This window comes from Aedes albopictus, chromosome 3, assembly GCF_035046485.1.
Source record: "Aedes albopictus strain Foshan chromosome 3, AalbF5, whole genome shotgun sequence".
NCBI classification, from domain to species: Eukaryota; Metazoa; Arthropoda; class Insecta; order Diptera; family Culicidae; genus Aedes; species Aedes albopictus.
The window spans coordinates 250,981,713-251,000,233 of NC_085138.1; the positions used below are offsets into that span (position 1 = coordinate 250,981,713).

The 18,521-nt window shown below is 42.5% G+C and overlaps 1 protein-coding gene across 5 annotated transcripts in view; it reads left to right on the forward strand.

Annotated features, from left to right (window-relative positions):
• LOC109422264 (uncharacterized) overlaps positions 1-18,521 on the forward strand; it is a 60,458-nt gene that overhangs the window by 32,610 nt on the left and 9,327 nt on the right. Inside the window, exons 1-2 of one of the 5 annotated variants that reach the window (XM_062860112.1) lie at positions 16,310-16,574; positions 16,645-16,692. The exons of 2 other annotated variants lie outside the window; for them this stretch is intronic. In XM_062860112.1, the coding sequence (XP_062716096.1) occupies positions 16,548-16,574; positions 16,645-16,692 (75 nt within the window). In that variant the 5' untranslated portion in view covers positions 16,310-16,547. Of the gene's footprint in view, positions 1-16,309; positions 16,575-16,625; positions 17,716-18,521 lie in introns of those variants that run through there. 2 more of the 5 variants (XM_062860110.1, XM_029860747.2) reach the window with 2 other exon arrangements.

Genomic DNA, 18,521 nt, shown 5'->3' on the forward strand with positions numbered 1-18,521 from the left:
ATACCAGACGTTTGCGCAAGTATATGAAAATTTCGTGACGTTTTTCTTCACTACGTTACATAGAACATTGTGATCAGTCGTCAGTTAGCTCACCGTACATATGTGATTTGCTAATCAGAACAAAATTCTCGACAATCAATTTTACAGATGTTTATGGTTAAAACTAAAAATAAAACCTAACGTATTCATAACTGCAATTAAGCCTAGCAATCAACTGAAATTTTAGCAAATAAATCGAAATTTGAAGAGCTGATCTGCTGAGATTATGAACTGACCCTCCTAGGATATCCCTATATCCTACTAACCTTAGGTGATAATAAGTATGATGGTACTTTTTTTTTCATGTTTCGAAAAATGGGTTATATTTTTTGCGCTTTAGGATAGCGCACAGGACAAAGCACAGGATTAAGAGCAGGTATAGTTTATTTTTCTTTCATGTTATGCATAACGGCCAAGCTTTCTATGAATTCTGTCAGAGGAAAAGATGAATTCACGTGTTGCTCGGGATGACCACGCATTGAATATATGCATGTTGTTCGGGAGGACCATGCGATAATGAATTCAGTCTAATGAAAAAGGTAAATTCGCGTGTTGCTCGGGATGACCACGCATTGGAAACTAGCATGTTGTTCGGGATGACCATGCGATAATGAATTCAGTCTAAGGAAAAGACAAATTCGCGTGTTGCTCGGGATGACCACGCATTGAATACTTGCATGTTGTTCGGGATGACCATGCGATAATGAATTCAGTCTAATGAAAAGGTGAATTCGCGTGTTGCTCGGGATGACCACGCATTGGAAACTAGCATGTTGTTCGGGATGACCATGCGATAATGAATTCAGTCTAAGGAAAAGACAAATTCGCGTGTTGCTCGGGATGACCACGCATTGAATACTTGCATGTTGTTCGGGATGACCATGCGATAATGAATTCAGTCTAACGAAAAGACGAATTCGCGTGTTGCTCGGGATGACCACGCATTGGAAACTTGCATGTTGTTCGGGATGACCATGCGATAATGAATTCAGTCTAAGGTAAAGATAAATTCGCGTGTTGCTCGGGATGACCACGCATTGGAAACTTGCATGTTGTTCGGGATGACCATGCGATAATGAATTCAGTCTAACGAAAAGACGAATTCGCGTGTTGCTCGGGATGACCACGCATTGGAAACTTGCATACGTCTAGGTCTAAGGAAAATATTATTTCACGAGTTTTTCATTTAAAAAAATGACTTTTCATAAAGGAATAAATAAAGATAAGGAAATATATATTTGAATGTTATTTATAAGGAAAACTTTGAATGAATATGTAGTTGTGTTAAGGGAGGTGAAAGTTGACGGATATTCAATGATCTATAAAGCATTTCCAGTTTTGATTATCCTTTAAATGTTGACCATTACTATGTTTTCATTTTGAATGGAATTACAAAAACTTGCATATGAGGAAATAATGAATATATTGAATGATGAAGGATATAGAACTAGTCTTATTAAAACAATATATCAATTGATTTGTTCTGATGTGCAGTCAGCGGCGTTTGTCGTGAACGGATATACGCTAGAACTCTGATGGCGTTTTGTGTTGTGAATGTTTTGTTTTGGCCATAAAAAAAAATTGAAACTTCTTGTACTGGTGATGTTTATGTGAGGTCGTGGCCAGGGTCGTGCAATTTCGAAAGGAAAACATGACGTACGACGACTGTAGCAAATCGTTTCCCATGCGAACGGACTGCTGTGATGCTTCATCTCTCACCCAGCAACACACTCGTTCGTTGCTGCTACAGAAACAAGTGTGTATGAAACATGGGATGATACACTTGGATTTTCGTTTCATTTATGAGTCATTGAAGTACTTCAACATTCTAAAAACACTATTTAAACCACAATTTTTAAATAGTGGTGCACGCCAATAGAATGATAATTATGTTTTATGAAAGAGGATAACAAATTCGACCACTTAAATCCAATTATCCGGCGCCCATAACCATTGAGAGACTAGCGCGCACCAGTGAGACACTAATGCTCTGACGGGTGAAGCACAAGCAATGCGACCGGGTGGGAGACTACCGAGTGCTACGATGAGTGGAAAAGTTTTTTTTAACGACGGAGTCATTAGAAAAATGTATGAAACACTTCAAGTGACTCATTCAAATGTTGCATGAAAGTGTATCATTGAAACGAAATTGTACGCCCCTGGTCGTGGCATATCAGTTGGTCACACGATCGTACCATCGATATTGTTGGGTTACTTTTTCTAATTTTAGGTGTACACGGAGAAAACAAAGTACCCAAATATGAGTTTGTTTCACCCAACTTCGGGGTTGCGTGCGGGAACCCACATTTGAGTTCGTAGAAGCGATGTTGAAGTAGGTTTTTTTTGACGTAGGACTACGTCTCTCTTTTCTATACCGGGTGTCATTCTAAATTTTCAGAAATCGGCCGCGTTACGTTTGAAGTGGAGATTTTGAGCGTTTATAACTCAGCCATTTCTCGTTGAATTTTCAAAATTTTGGCTCCAATCGATTGCAAATCTTTACACCAATTATGTCCAATATAAACATTTGCTGATTTTCAATAACAAACTATTGAAAAATTGGGAAAAGTGAACCCATGTTTATTCCAGCCAATCACGATCGAGCACATTTTGGATGCTCCCGTCGAATATAAAAGCTACTGCTTCTTCGCATCTTCCCTCATTTGCCTTTGTCGTCTCGAGGTGAACGCATCGAACGAGAGCTGCCCACTTTCTTCGTTTTCGCTCATTCTTCTTTGGCGGCCGTGTCGGCTCGGTATCGATGATTGTCGGCAAGGGTGTGTTGCACATTCACCTTCCAACCGTCTAACGCGGCAGACCAGGGAAGTGTTTCGAAAATTGGATTGATCGATGGTGGTGGCAGAGGCAGCAGCAAAATCCACAGAAAGACCCGCCGTGACGGACGAATTTGCGAGTTGCGTCGCTTTTCTTTCCTCGGGGCCTCGATTTGGATTGAGTGACAGCGGCGCATTGCTGATAGCATCAGGATTCGCATCCACGGCAGCAAGTGGCGGGCCAATTTTCGACGGCGTTCAGCATTCAACAAGGAATAAACCAACACGCATTGCGTGGCATGATGAATTCATGTCATTTTCTGCTCAAAATCGTTCAATATTTAAACGGTTCTTTTCAGGACCATCGAAAATTATTCCTCAAGAGTTGTGAATCAGATAATTGTTTCATTCCATCGAACAGGAAAAGTGTGGTCTGACCGAAAAGTGAAAGATTGAATGCTTGATGGCCCCGCAACAATGATGATGCCGGCCACCATTGGTTCCATCCGGAATATAGCAACGCTTTATCCTATCCGGACCATTTTTAGTGGAACATTCTTAAATTATAGCATTTTCGAGATAAAATGATCTGAATGCTGAATCTTCTAATATTTTGGTTACTTTATTCGTTACATGAAACTTTTCTCATTTCTCGGTCGATAAATCGTTTCAAGCGTCTGGTGCATGTGGGGCGGGGCATACAAACGAAATAAACTGGAAGCCAGCCAAATGGGAGGAGCTTCATCTGCTAATCTAGGGGTATAAAAGCTGTACCCTCTGTTTTCTTTCGTCATTTTCGTTGGATCAGTCAAGGTGGTTGGTGTCACCTCCAGCCCGGCAGCAACACACACGAACACAGCGACGACTCTGCTCGGCCAGGAATTTCATCCACGGCAGCAAGCTGCCGGTTAGTGTTCAGAATTCAACGCGGCGTAAACTAACATGGCAGGATCACATCAAAATCGTCCATAATACAAACGGTCCTTTTCAGGACCACAGAAAATCTTTCCTACAGAGTTATGGAAAGTGAAAGACAGTTCCGCTTCTCAGCAAAAGTGAAGCCGACCATTAATTTTATCCATAGCAGCAAACAGTGGGTCAGTTTTCGGTGGCCCAGCATTCACCGCGCAGAAACCCAACACGCATTGCGTGGAATGGTGAATTCATGTAATTTTCTCCAGATTCCAGGCCTAATATCTTCGATCGGGAAAAGCGTGGTGCAACAAAAAAGTGAAATATTGAATGATTGATGGCTCAGCAACAATGATAAAGCCGGCCACTAATGATTCCACCTGGAATTCCACAACGCATTTTCCAAATAATACCATTCGTATATTTCATTTCTGGGATGATTAATGATTTGAAGCGTCTGGGTGCATGCGGGCGGGGCATGCAAACAAAATAAACTGGAAAGGCAGCCAAATGGGAGGAGCTTCATCTGCTAATCTAGGGGTATAAAAGCTTTGTCCTCGGTTTTCTTTCGTCATTTTCGTTGGATCAGTCAAGGAGGTTGGTGTCGCCTCCAGTACGACAGCAACACACACCAACCCAGCGACGGCTCGGCTCGGCTGGAAAGCTCATCCAAGGCAGCAAGCGGCGGGTCAGTTTACGACGGCTTCCAGCATTCAGCATGGAGAAAACCAACGCATTGCGTGGCGTGGTGAATTCATCAAAATCGTCCATAATATAAACGGTCCTTTTCAGGACCAAATAAAATCTTTCCAAAAGAGTTATGAGTTTGACCGGCAGTGGACTTTGGCAACGCATTATCATATCCGGACCATTTTGCGTGAAAAGTTTTTCAATTCTAACATTTTTCAAATTAAAATGATCTAAATCATCTAATATTTTGGTTACATTATCCGTTCAATGGAAATGTTCTCATTTCTCGGTTGATTAATCGTTTGATGCGTCTGGAGCATGAGGGGCGGGTCATGCAAACGAAACTAACTGGAAAGCCAGCCGAATGGGAGGAGCTTCATATGCTAATCTAGGGGTATAAAAGCTGTGCCCTCTGTTTTCTGTCTTCATATCCATCGATTCGAGTCTGAGTGTTTGCCCCGAGCAGACGTGTGGATTTTTTCTCGAGCGCGACGAAAAGTGAACGCGAAGTGCGAAGAAAGAGAAGAGAAGAAGTGAAAAAGTATGGAGCTTGAGTTCGTGGCCGGTGGCGCTACCGGTTCATGGAAAGAAGTGAAGGGGACGAAACGGAGGAAGAAGAACGCCGGCGATCCCAGTTTGGCGTCGGAAAGCGTGACATCGGAGAACAGATTCTCCGATCTCGAGGAAGATTTCGGTGATTCGGACACCGCACAGCAGCCACGCAAGCAAGCGAAAGTGAAACCGTCGGCAAGCCTGCCGAAAAAAGCCAAGTTGCCTCCGCTGGTGGTGGTCAACTTCAACTTCCACAAGCTACAACCGCTAGTGGAAAAGTTGGGCGTCAAGCCAATCTTCAAGATAAGCGGCATCGGCACTAAAATCCTGTGCAAAACTGAGGATGAGTTCCTGCTAGTGGAGAACCTTCTCAAGCAGTGCAAACTGGAGTATTTCACCCACGACAAACCGGGTGAAAAACCTTTCAAGGCTATTGTTCGTGGTCTACCCGGTGTGACCAGCGAGTCGCTGAAAAAGCAGCTTCTCGTGGAGCATCAGCTGCAGGCACTCGAGGTCCGCGAGATAAAGCGACAGGAGGACTCGAGGTACAGGGACACCATGTACCTCATCTACTTCCAGCGCGGTTCCGTCACGCTGAAGCAACTCAGAGACATCCGCACCATCTCCAACATCCAGGTGACTTGGGATGCGCACCGTTCCAGGCATGACGTCACTATGTGCATGAACTGTCTCCACTTTGGGCACGGCACCCGACACTGCCATCGGGCCAGCCGGTGCAACCGTTGTGGTGCCGCTCACTCTACCGAAAAATGCCCCGCAGAAGAAGAATCTGATCCTCGCTGTGCCAACTGCGGCGGAAAGCATCCGGCGTCCGACAAAACGTGTGGGAAACGAGCTGAATTCCTCAAGATTCGACGACAAGCTACCGTCGGCAATCAACCAGGGCGTCGAGCCGATCGACGTCCGCATTTCTCGTCTGCGAATTACGAATCAAACTTCCCACCCCTGAACCCAAACCAAATCGAACCTCCAAAGATGCCAACCGGCATTCCGCCGGGCTTCCAGCGTACGTCCAGTTCAAAACCTCCCCCGACAGCGTGGCACTCGGAAGCGCCCTCAAGCACGCTTCACAACAGCGCGGAACTGATGGCGATTTTCGTCGAAATGACCAATGCTCTTCGTGGCTGCAAATCAAAATTCGAGCAGATCCAGGTGCTCGGTACGTTCGTCATCCAGTATGGGTTCTAAGCCACTGAAGGTGATGAACTGGAATGCTTGCTCTATCAGAGCAAAAAAGATCGAACTCTCCCCCTTTCTACACGAGCAACACATCGACATCGGACTAATTACCGAAACTCACCTCAAGCCCAAGGACAACTTTAGCCTACAAGGATATTCCACCATCCGCCTCGACCGCCCTCGTTCAAACGGTGGCGGTGTCTGCATCATCATCAAACACGGTATTCGGTTCTTCGTACTCCCCCACCTCGCTACCTCCACCATCGAAGCGCTTGGAGTGGAAATCGAAAGCCCTACTGGCAACATCCGATTCATCGCTGCCTACTGTCCGCGGCAGTGCAAGGACCATGATGGGTCTTCCTCTAGCTTCAAAAACGACCTAGCCAAGCTGACAAGGTGCAACACGAAAACCGTCGTCGGTGGAGACCTAAACGCCCGGCATGAAGCTTGGAAAAATTCCAAACGAAATCGCAACGGATGCCTACTATTCGACGATGCTCAACTGGGCCACTACACGGTTGAGTTCCCCGACGAGCCCACGTTCATCTCTCCAGCCGGTGTACCAAGTACATTGGACCTGTTCCTTGCAAACTGCTGTATCTCCAAGCCAACAACTGTAAACGACCTGAGCTCGGATCACAACCCCGTGGTCTGTCTGATCAATTCAAGCGCTTCCCAGACTCCGACGCGCTTTCGCAAAGACTACCGCAGCGTCAACTGGGTGGCGTTTCGACGTGTGGTGGACGACTTGGTGGAAGAAAATCCACCGCTCAACAGCACCGAAGATATCGACACAGCGTTGGTGGACCTCCAGAGAGCGATCGACACGGCGGATGAGGCATGCGTTCGACGCCTACAAACTAAGGGTGAGTACCTACAAATCGACCCGCACACCAAATACCTCATCCAAGCACGAAACAGTTGCCGACGCCAGTTTCAGCGCAGCGGGGACCTTATTAAGAAGCACCAGATGTACATGCTCAACAGACTAATCAAAGATCGATTGGAGTCTCTTCGAAATGAAAATTTTGGAAGAGTTCTTCAAGGCCTCGATAAAAGATCCAAACCTTTTTGGAAAGTCTGCAAAGTTTTGAAGAACAAACCTAAACCTGTCCCCCCATTGAAACTCGATGATAAAATTTTGGTCACCTCCGCCGAGAAACTTTCTGCCATCGGAAGTCACTTTGTTCGCTCTCACAATCTGGGTAGCACCATGTCAAGTCCCCTTGAACAGGAGGTTGCCCAAAGTAATCAAAACACCGACTGCTCACCCTCGGATGTTCCCGAGGAGAAGAAAGTCTCGACTGAGGAAATCTCGAATGCGCTAAAGAGTCTGAAGAACATGAAGGCCCCCGGTTTCGACGGAGTCTTCAATCTCGTTCTCAAAAACTTGTCGACCAAGGTTCAAACCATCCTAGCCTCCATATTCAACCGATGTCTGGAACTAAGCTACTTTCCTAGCTGCTGGAAGATCGCAAAGGTCATACCTATCCTCAAGCCAGGCAAGGACCCATCCTCCCCAAGCAGCTACCGCCCCATCAGTCTCCTCGCCTCGATTAGCAAGCTATTCGAGCGAATAATACTGGATAGGCTCCTCGAGAACATCAACTCGAACGACGTACTGCCTCCTGAACAGTTCGGCTTCAGGCGGGGCCACTCTACAGTGCATCAGCTCAAGCGGATGGTGAACTGCATCAACAACAACAAGGCCGTCTCCAAGTCAACAGCGATGGCCCTCCTCGACGTAGAGAAGGCCTTCGACAATGTTTGGCACGAAGGCCTTATCTATAAGCTAAACATTTTCAATGTTCCTCTGTATCTAACAAAGATAATCCGTAACTACCTTCAAAACAGGACGTTCAGGGTGTCGCTGGAAGGTTCAGTGTCTGATAGTTACGCCATCCCGGCGGGAGTCCCACAAGGCAGCTTGCTGGGACCAATCCTGTATAGCATCTTCACCTCGGACCTACCACAGCTACCGGATGGATGTGTACTTTCGCTGTTTGCGGATGACACATCTATTGCGGTAAAGGGTAGATCTCCTCGAGAATTAACAAATAAACTCCAGCGATGCCTAAACGTCCTGGTAGAGTACATGTCAAAATGGAAGATTAAGATCAACTCTACCAAAACTCAAGCGATAATGTTTCTTTATAAGCAATCAGAACGACTCAAACCTGCAAACAATTGCAAAATTATAATCGAAAATAACATGATCGATTGGTCTAAGGAAGTAATTTTACTCGGTGTAACTTTAGATGAAAAAATGTTATTCAGGTCTCACACAGAGAAAACCAAGAACAAATGCTTATTACTTCTAAAATGTTTATACCCCCTAATAAACCGAAAATCAAAACTTTGTATTGAGAATAAACTAGCAGTATATAAGCAAATTGTAGCCCCAGTAATTGAATATGCTATACCTGTCTGGGAAACCTGTGCAATGACACACAAAAGGAAAATTCAAATAGTCCAAAATAAATTTTTAAGGTTAATTCTAAATGCATCTAGATTTACCAGAATTGATGATCTTCATGAACAAGCAAAAATTGACAAAATTTGTGATCGCATTAACAAACACAATGAAAAGTTTAGAGAAAAAACACAAATATCAAATTATGAGTTAATCAGGAACTTATATTTTTTGTAAATAGTAGTATAAGTGTGTATAAAGTGTATATAGTAGATTTAAGTTGTAAATTTTGTAAATAGTAGTATGTAAGTTTTCAAAACAACACTGGCTTTAGCCAACAAAACAATTAGTTAAGCACTTGTTTAACAAAACTACATAGCATCCAATTAAAATGACTCAAAGAAGAAAAACGTAAGTTGTATCTCTTAACCAAAACTGTAACACAGAATGTAAAAATTTGACAGAAATAAATGGTATCTATCTATCTATTTCTGTCTTCATTTTCGTTGGATCGGCCAAGGAGGTAGGATGTCATCTCCAGCAAGCAGCCGCATATCGCCTGCGATGACTCTCGGCTGATAGCACCAGGAATCTCATCCACGGCAGCAAGCGGCGGGCCAGCTTTCGACGACGCCTAGTATTGAGCGCGGAGGAATCCAACACGCATTGCGTGGCATGATGAATCCATCAAATTCGTCCATTATTCAAACGGTCCTTTTCAGGACCATCGAAAGTGATTCCTCAAGAGTTAATTGGAGAAATTTCCACCCTCAATCGAGAAAGGTGTACTTCGTTGCCAGCAAGAGTGAAGCCGGTCATTAATCTCATCCACGGCAGCAAGCGTCGGGGCAGTTTCAGGTGGCGTCCATCATTCAGCACTGAGAAAACCAACACGCCTTGCGTGGCATGGTGAATTCATGCCACTTCCTTCCTAAAATCGTCAATTAATCAAACGGTCCTTTACAGGACCACCAAAAATTATTCCTCAAGAGTTGTGAATTAGATTATTTCATTCCATCGAACAAGAAAAGTGTGGTGCAACCATCCAATATTTTGGTAACTTCAGCCGAAAATTTTCTCATTTCTTGGTTGATTAATCGTTTCAAGCGTCTAGAGCATGCGGGACGGGTCATGCAAACGGAATAAACTGCAAAGCTAGCCAAATGGGAGGAGCATCATCTGCTAATCTAGGAGTATAAAAGCAGTGTTCTCTGTTTTCTTTCGTCATTTTCGTTGGTTCAGTCAAGAAGGTTGGAGGTGGATGTCACCTCCAGCAAGACAGCAGCACACCAACTCAGCGACTACTCTCGGCTATCGTGCTAATGATAGCACCAGGAATCGCATCCATGGCAGCGGAGCGGTGGTGGGCCAATTTTCGACGGCGTCCAGCATTCTCCGCAGAGAAAACCAACACGCAATACGTGGCATGGTGAATGCATCATAATCGTCCATTATTCAAACCGGTTCTTTTCAGGACCATCGAAAATGAATCCTCAAGAGTTAATTAGATAATTTCCAACATCGATCGAGATGTAGTGCAACCAAAAAGCAAAAGACAGAACATCGTTGCCAGCAATAGTAAAACTAGTCATTATTCTAATCCACGATCGCATTATGATGTTTGGGAAGCTATGGCTTAACGCCTTTCAATATTATAATCATTTTATCCTTGCGACGAAAATTCTTTCAAACAACGGTTGAACATTTATCTTCAAAATGAAATAATGCTCAACCCCCAAGTGATGGCCAACCACGCGAGTTACGGAAGGTTTAACTAATTAACATCTTATGAATGCGTTCAGTGAAATGGATCACATAACAACTTTAATCAACACATCACTCCGCCGATTTGAATTTTGCCAGTATACATTGTATAGGCCTTTTATGTGATAAATCCGTTAGGCATTTATTTACGAAGGTCGGACAACAATGACCCGAAAAATCAGCTGATGTAAGACTTCAAATGAAAGGGCCCATTTTAATATATAAAAATCAGAACTTCATTCCAGCCTTTGTCCTACGTCAACATTGCGGTTATGTCTCAGACATTACCCACCCCTAGTTTTTTCATTTGATCCCGTGTGACAAAGTACCTACCGGCTAAGTTTTTTCACCCACCTGCTAGTTCAAAATACTCAAATTTGAGCTGTTTACTTAATTTTGGCTTCCCGCACCGAACTGTCAAAGTTGGGTTGGTTTGCATTTCGCTCTCTGACAACAACAAAGAGAGTGGATGAGAGAGCAGACAAGGTAGGTACTTGAGTTTCTCCGTGTATGGTCGAACCTGTGGAGGTGACCCGAAGTGGGGATTCGATCACCACTGCAGCCGGGGAAACATTTATTATCGAAAAAAAAGTTCACTGAGAGTTGCTTGTATCGTCTGGTTCATAAAGTGTGTGTTCAACATTATAATATAGTGTAGAATAAATACCAATGTCATTGCTTCACATTTTTTATTTTTCCTATTTTTCTAGAGAAGGGGGAAGATGTGTGGTATAGGCCAGCCTATGGTTTGAGCCAGCCTACTATATCACTGCTATTATGTATTGGTGACAGTCCATCGTGTACGTCAGGCAGTTCTACTGAGACGAGCCAGGCAACCAGTCGTGCTCGGCATGCTGGGTGATTGCTAGGAGCCATCCGCGATTTCCACAGTTAGTTAGCTTAGATGAAGTTAGATGTAGTTAGCTTTCATTTTAATTTGAAGTAAACATTTTAGAAATGCACAGCTGCTGAGCGTTTTGACCCCAGTTCCCTCCATTTGGTTATCACTATATTGCAGGGGTTCTCAAACTTTTTCAGATTGCGACCCACTTTGGATTTTTATAGAGTTTGGCGACCCACCAGCACGTATTTTCATAAAATACTAAAATTTGGAAACATTTTATCACTTTCATAGGTTTTGACAAACTTACGTTACGTAGCACTCAATCTTAAGGCGAAACTGGAAGCATTTCCTCACTTTTTGGTTTTTGATTTTTTATCAAATACCGAAGCAATATTTCCAAAATCGGTTTTCGTGCACATGTAGAGTATGGATCAAGGTATCTTCTGATTTTTTTATGTAGTGGAAAATGTTTTTCGTTTCTGCAGAAACCATTTTTGAACAAAATTTCACAAAAAAATGGTTTCTGCAAAAACGCAAAACTTTTTCCACCAGGGAAAAATTCAGGAGATACCTTGATCCATACTCTATATGTGTACGAAAACCGATTTTGAAAATATTGCTTCGTTATTTTATTAAAAATCAAAAACCAAAAAGTGAGGAAATGGATCCAGTTTCGCCTTAAGACAAAATATCGTTTTTTAACTTATACTGCTCCCTTTGAAGTTTGAAAAAGTCTAAGTAAGATTAAGATGCCCAAATATTCATATTCAATAAACTCTTAGTCTGAAGAATGTTGAGAGAAGTTTCTAAGTTTCTTATAATAATGTTCAACCAGTTTGAGTCCATGCAACAGGTTTTATGTATTTTTTTACACATTTAAGAAATAAACAAAAAAACATACAACTTGGACGAAGTTTTTGAAGATATAGTGGCAATTTTAAATCCTCTTGAAATTTTTAGTCATATCCTTCATACATACTTTATTATTAACATTTTCATTGAAATAACTTTTCAGTTGGTCTGACTTATGTAAAACATCAGAATATCGCCATTCAGTAGAATTTCTCCGAAGTTTAGCTTTCCTGAGGTTCGGTCAAGGTAAGGTTTCTAGTCGAAGTTTGGCAATTTTTAACTGTTGTTGCTGCTTCTATTTTTTTAAAAATGCTGCTGCACTTCAATCTTACTGAAAATGCGCAAGCAACGATCATTCTTTTGTCCAGAACACAAGAAAATAAAATTTTACCCTAATCTTAAACTTTCTGATTGAAAATTCATAGATTCAAAAAAAATGATTTTGGAACGCAGACAATCGCTTCAATGTTCAATGTACTCCAGAGTTACACTTTTAATACAAAAATTTGAATAGAATTAATTAGATACCGAATTTCTAGATAAAAACTAGGAGTGTGTAATGTCTGAGACATAACCGCAATGTTGACGTAGGACTAATTTTTAACGCATAATAAAGAATTTGGGGCTCACAGATGAAGTAAACGTGTATCTATTCAGCAAAAATAACGGCCAGAGTAAAATCACTATATGCTAAAGACTCGAAATCTGGCGATTGTTGCTGGTAATGATGATTCCCGTATCATGACGATGATGCTGCCGAGCAATGCCTTTAAAGTTGAAGGATTCGTCATTGAAATAATCGTCATCATTGAAAATTCGAAAGCAGTTTTCTCGTACAAAGTTGAAATTTCCGCAGTGAAAATGTATTCACTGTATTGCGGCTGAAGATTGGAGTAAAGTGAACTTATTTTCACTGCAGAAATTTCAGTTTAGAATGAGAAAACTGCTTTCGAACTTTCAATGATGACGATTATGTCAATGACGAATCCTTCAACCTTAAAGCGCATTTGACAGGTATCCTACTCGATTGGAATGACATTGACAGTAAATTTGGAATTTCAAATACCAAATATACAGCGGTGTATATTTAGTATAAAAATTAAACTTTATCGATAAACTAAACTATAAAAAATTAGAATTAGTTGAATTTTTAGAAATAATTGAATAATGCTCCAAATAACTCTTTCGGAAGCTTTGGGGCCCTTAAAAGAACCATTTTGGTATAATTCATTGCCACCCATGCCGCCACCACCGATTGATCCGAAAAGAATCGAGGCTTCATTGGACAGAGGGCGGTGCCACCCGCTTGCTCATCCGTTGAAGCGGATCTTTTTTGGGATCTCGCTGCTGCTGCCGCCGACAATCCATGAAAGAATCGGGGCCCCGGCAAACGAAAAGTGACGCCAATCGAATTTTCGTTTGCCGAGGCGGATTTTTCTTTGGATGTTGCTTCCGCTGCTGCCTCCACTGCCGATGGATCCGAAAAGAATCGAGGCTTCATTGGACAGAGGGCGGTGCCACCCGCTTGCTCATCCGTTGAAGCGGATCTTTTTTGGGATCTCGCTGCTGCTGCCGCCGACAATCCATGAAAGAATCGGGGCCCCGGCAAACGAAAAGTGACGCCAATCGAATTTTCGTTTGCCGAGGCGGATTTTTCTTTGGATGTTGCTTCCGCTGCTGCCTCCACTGCCGATGGATCCGAAAAGAATCGAGGCTTCATTGGACAGAGGGCGGTGCCACCCGCTTGCTCATCCGTTGAAGCGGATCTTTTTTGGGATCTTGCTGCCGCTCGGTGCTGTCCGTCCGCTGCTGTGTGTGCCGATGAAATGATCGAAATGAGTGTGTGCACCACTTATATAAGTTTCGTCGTGTCGCCTCACAGAACTATGCTTGATTGTGATTGGTTGGGTAAGACTGATCTCGAGCTTTTACTGATTTTCAGCTCCAGCCTCAGTCAAGGCACATCATTCAATTGAGCCCCAGCTAGGAAGCATAAATTTGTGGTGTTGTAGGTTTAAAGCTTTTACCATAGTTGATGACGTCAAACCCGACATCAACCTATCATTCACCTATTTTGATTTTAGCCACCAAACCTAACATAGACCCAATAGTTGATCGATGTTGGTCCAACAGTGGCCCAACATTCGATAAAAATTGACCCGACTTTAACCCGACATTCGACATTTTTTCAGTCTGGCGGAATCCAGAAAGAAATCAGAGGGAACAGCTTTTATACCCCTAGATTAGCAGATGCAGCTCCTCCCATTCGGCTGGCTTTCCAGAATATTTCTTTTGCATGGCCCGCCCCGCCTGCTTCAGACGCTTCAAACGATTAATCAACCCAGAAATGGAAAAAAAATTTCATTAAGCGTTAAAGTAATCAAAATATTGGATGATTTAGATCAATTTAATTCGAAAATTGTTAGAGTTAAACAATGTTTTACGGAAAATAGTTCTGATAGGGTAATGCGTTGCTGAATTCTGGGTGGAACCATTAGTGGCCGGAATTCAATCATTCATGTTTCGGGTGAACCACACTTTTCTCGATTGATGGAGTAAAATTATCTGATTTACAACTCTTGAAGAATCATTTTTTGGTGATCCTGATAAGGACCGTTTGATAAAGTAACGATTTCAGGAAGAAAATGGCATGAAACCGCCTTGCCACGCAATGCGTGTTGGTTTTCTCCGTGCTAATCCTGCAGGATGCCACCGGAAATTGGTAGGCCGCTTTCTGCCGTGGATAAGATTCATGACGCTATCAGCACGATAGCCGAGAGTCGCCGATGGGTAGTGCTCAGGTGTGGAGGTGACATCCACCCTGCTTGACTGATCCAACGAAAATGACGAAAGAAATCAGAGGGAGCAGCTTTTATGCCCTAGATTAGCAGATGAAGCTCCTCCCATTCGGCTGGCTTTTCAGTATATTTCATTTGCATGACCCGCCCCGCATGCACCAGACGCTTGAAACGGTTAATCAACCGAGAAATGAGAAAATTTCCATTTAACGAATAAAGTAATCAAAATATTGTAAGGTTAAGATCATTTTAACTCGAACAACGTTATAATTTATCGATGTTTCACGAAAAATGGTTCGGATAGGGTTGATAAATTCCGGATGGAACCATTAGTGGCCGGCATCATCATTCTTGCGGGGCCACCAAGCATTCAATCTTTCACTTTTCGGTTGCACCACACTTTTACCGATCCATGATGGAATGAAATAATTATCTGATTCACAACTCTTGATGAATAATTTTCTATGGTCCTGAAAAGAACCGATTGAATATTGGACGATTTTAGACAAAAAATGACATGAATTTATCATGCCACGCAATGCGTGTTGGATTCCTCCGTGCTGAATGCTGAACGCCGTCGAAAATTGGCCCGCCGCTTGTTGCCCTGGATGTTCCTGATGCTATCATCAATGCGCCACCGCCAATCAATCGGCGAAAGGACCGAGCCCCGAGGACAGCGACGCAACTCGCAAATTCGTATGTCGCTGATCTTTCTGTGGATTTTGCTGCCTCTGCCACCACCGCCGAGCAATCGATGAAACGTATTCTTTCCTTCGTCTGCCGCGTTAGACGGTTAGAAGGCGAATGTGCAACAGCACCCTTGCCGACAACCACCGACGCCGAGCCAACACGGCCGTCAAAGAATAATGAGCGAAAACGCAAACGAAGAAAGTGGGCAGCTCTCGTTCGATGCGTTCACCTCGAGACGACAAAGGCAAATGAGGGAAGATGCGAAGAAGCAGTAGCTTTTATATTCGACGGGAGCATCCAAAATGTGCTCCAAAATGTGCTCGATCGTGATTGGCTGGAATAAACATGGGTTCACTTTTCCCAATTTTTCAATAGTTTGTTATTGAAAAACAGCAAATATTTTTATTGGACATAATTGGTGTAAAGATTTGCAATCGATTGGTGCCAAAATTTTGAAAATTCAACAAGAAATGGCTGAGCTATTAACGCTCAAAATCTCCACTTTAAACGTAACGCGGCTGATTTCTGAAAATTTAGAATGACACCCGGTATAGAAAAGAGAGACGTAGTCCTACGTCAAAACTCTGCCGATTCTCCAAGGGAGAATTTGTAAATTAGAAAATGGCTAGCAATATCATTTGACATAAGTTTTTCAAGACATTTATTACAATATTGCCCAAGCCTTCTCGACCCACCAAAAATAAGTCCGCGACCCACCAGTGGGTCGCGACCCATAGTTTGAGAAACGCTGCTATATTGTATTTGCTGTGTGTGCATAGCACTCATCTGTATTGTTGCTGCATTAGTCATATAGAAACTAATCGCAGCACAGCAGTCTCATTATATTTGCTTCGCCTACTGCGCTGGTGGTCAGTCAGTCACATCGACATAGTCCGGCGCGTCACAGCCTTCGCTCAGTGATTGTTCTCTAAACAAGCCGAATATTATAGTTTTTTTTATTTGTTTAGAATTAAAGTAGGGCCTACGCAAGCTAGCGTTGAGAATATAAGGAACAGATCATGAATATTTCTGAACTGCCACCAGAGGTAAGTTAGCGAGTTTCATGAAGTCGTTCATCAACATTTTAATGGTAATAGTTGATTGTATTTTTTTTAGATGATGGAGAAAATTTTTGCATATCTTACATTCCGCGAGCGTCTTCAGGTATCCCACACATGCAAATTATGGCACGAGCTGATATTCTGCCCCCAGTTTTGTAAAAGATTATTCCTATATTTGAGGTCATCAAAAGATCTTGAGAAGCCTTACGCTAGGGAGATGTTGGCACGTTGTCGTAATATAATGATAATGCGCTCAATTTACGAAGATCCCCAGCTGCGGTTGTTGAAGGATTATATGAAGGGAGCTTCGCTCAAGTTGCTCAAAATATGGGCATCAAATCATACTGCCAAACGTCTCTTGGAGACGATTTTAGAAGTCGTGCCGGAACTGAGAAATTTGCATCTTGTGCTGCTAGGAAGTTTGGACCAATGTACTGATGAAATCATACGAATCACACATCAAAAACTGAAACGTGCAGTGCTTATTGGACATGGAAATTATACAATCGAATGTAGTAAATTGACTGTTCTGGAGACAGATCAGGTAAATGAGGAAATGTTCCAAAGCTTAGGCTGTCTTCAAGAGCAACTGCAAGTCTTACAACTCAACGGACATCGTCATTCATCCCACCGTGCTGCGTACAACGTTTTATCCCATTACCACTGGGACCATTTGCGAGAACTTGAATTGGACGGTTCAACTACTGACGATCTAGAGGAATCTCTTAAGCAAATGCCTTGCTTGCAGAAATTGAGCTTGCGCGGATCTCAACAAATTTTTACTGGAAAGGAAGTCGGAACACGCTTGTCGGAGCTAAAATTGAGTGGATATTGCGTTGATACGGATTCGTTTAATAGGTTTCTCACTCGTTCATCCTTGAAGAGGATTTCTCTGCTGGAGTGCACCTGTTGTTCTGCAGAAGTACCCCTGAAGTCAGATTCTATCAGAGATTTAATCCTCGACCCGATGTTTCAAAAACGGCTGCCCCTGTTTCTGAGTTTGGAAAAACTATATCTAAAAGGCAGGGATGATACGGACTTTCATCATACATTGTTGCAGATATGCGAATACTATCCAAAGCTGGAACGTCTAACCCTTTACGTGGGACCCGGACAAATTGGAATGGTAGGTATCTTTAACAATAACGGTAACTGCCAAAAAAAACTATTTTTTTAATCTATGAATGAGTGTAATCAGTTTTGTACCTTTTAATTCCGCCCTATGTTGCTTATCCTTTGACAGATACGCGTATTTCGACTACCACTTGTAATCTTCCTCAGTGTCAGTTATCCCGAGTGGATAACTGACACTGAGGAAGATTACAAGTGGTAGTCGAAATACGCGTATCTGTCAAAGGATAAGCAACATAGGGCGGAATTAAAAGGTACAAAACTGATTACACTCATTCATAGAGGGTATTCTGCTTAGAGGGTTCGAAAAGTCGGTACAAGATATTTTTTTAAAATAATTTTTATTCGTATCTCAATCATTTATTACAATCATCAATTTTTGTGTATAGTTACAAACTATTATCATAGTTTGGTAATAGTAATTTATGACACAAGGTGCAGAATTGGGTTTCTATATTTAGAAAAATGTATTGATTTTATGATTTTATACGAAAATTTTCTGAACCACCATGATTTTGAGAACATTATTTTGGTACCTAAAATCAATTTCAAAGAGATTTTTCGATATCACCTATTGACAGCTGGGCAACTACTTGACAGCTCCGTCCAGTACAAAATGCGACGAGGGGTGATTCGACAAATCGCTCCCATACAAACTTCAAACTGATTTTTAAATAGGATCCCGGGCACCAAAATTCATGAAAATTTGGATTTCGGCTCAGTTTTGCATGCAGATTCAGAATATAGAATTATCTCAACAGCGCTAAAGAAGCCAACTAAAATTTTTACAGCACGAGTCGT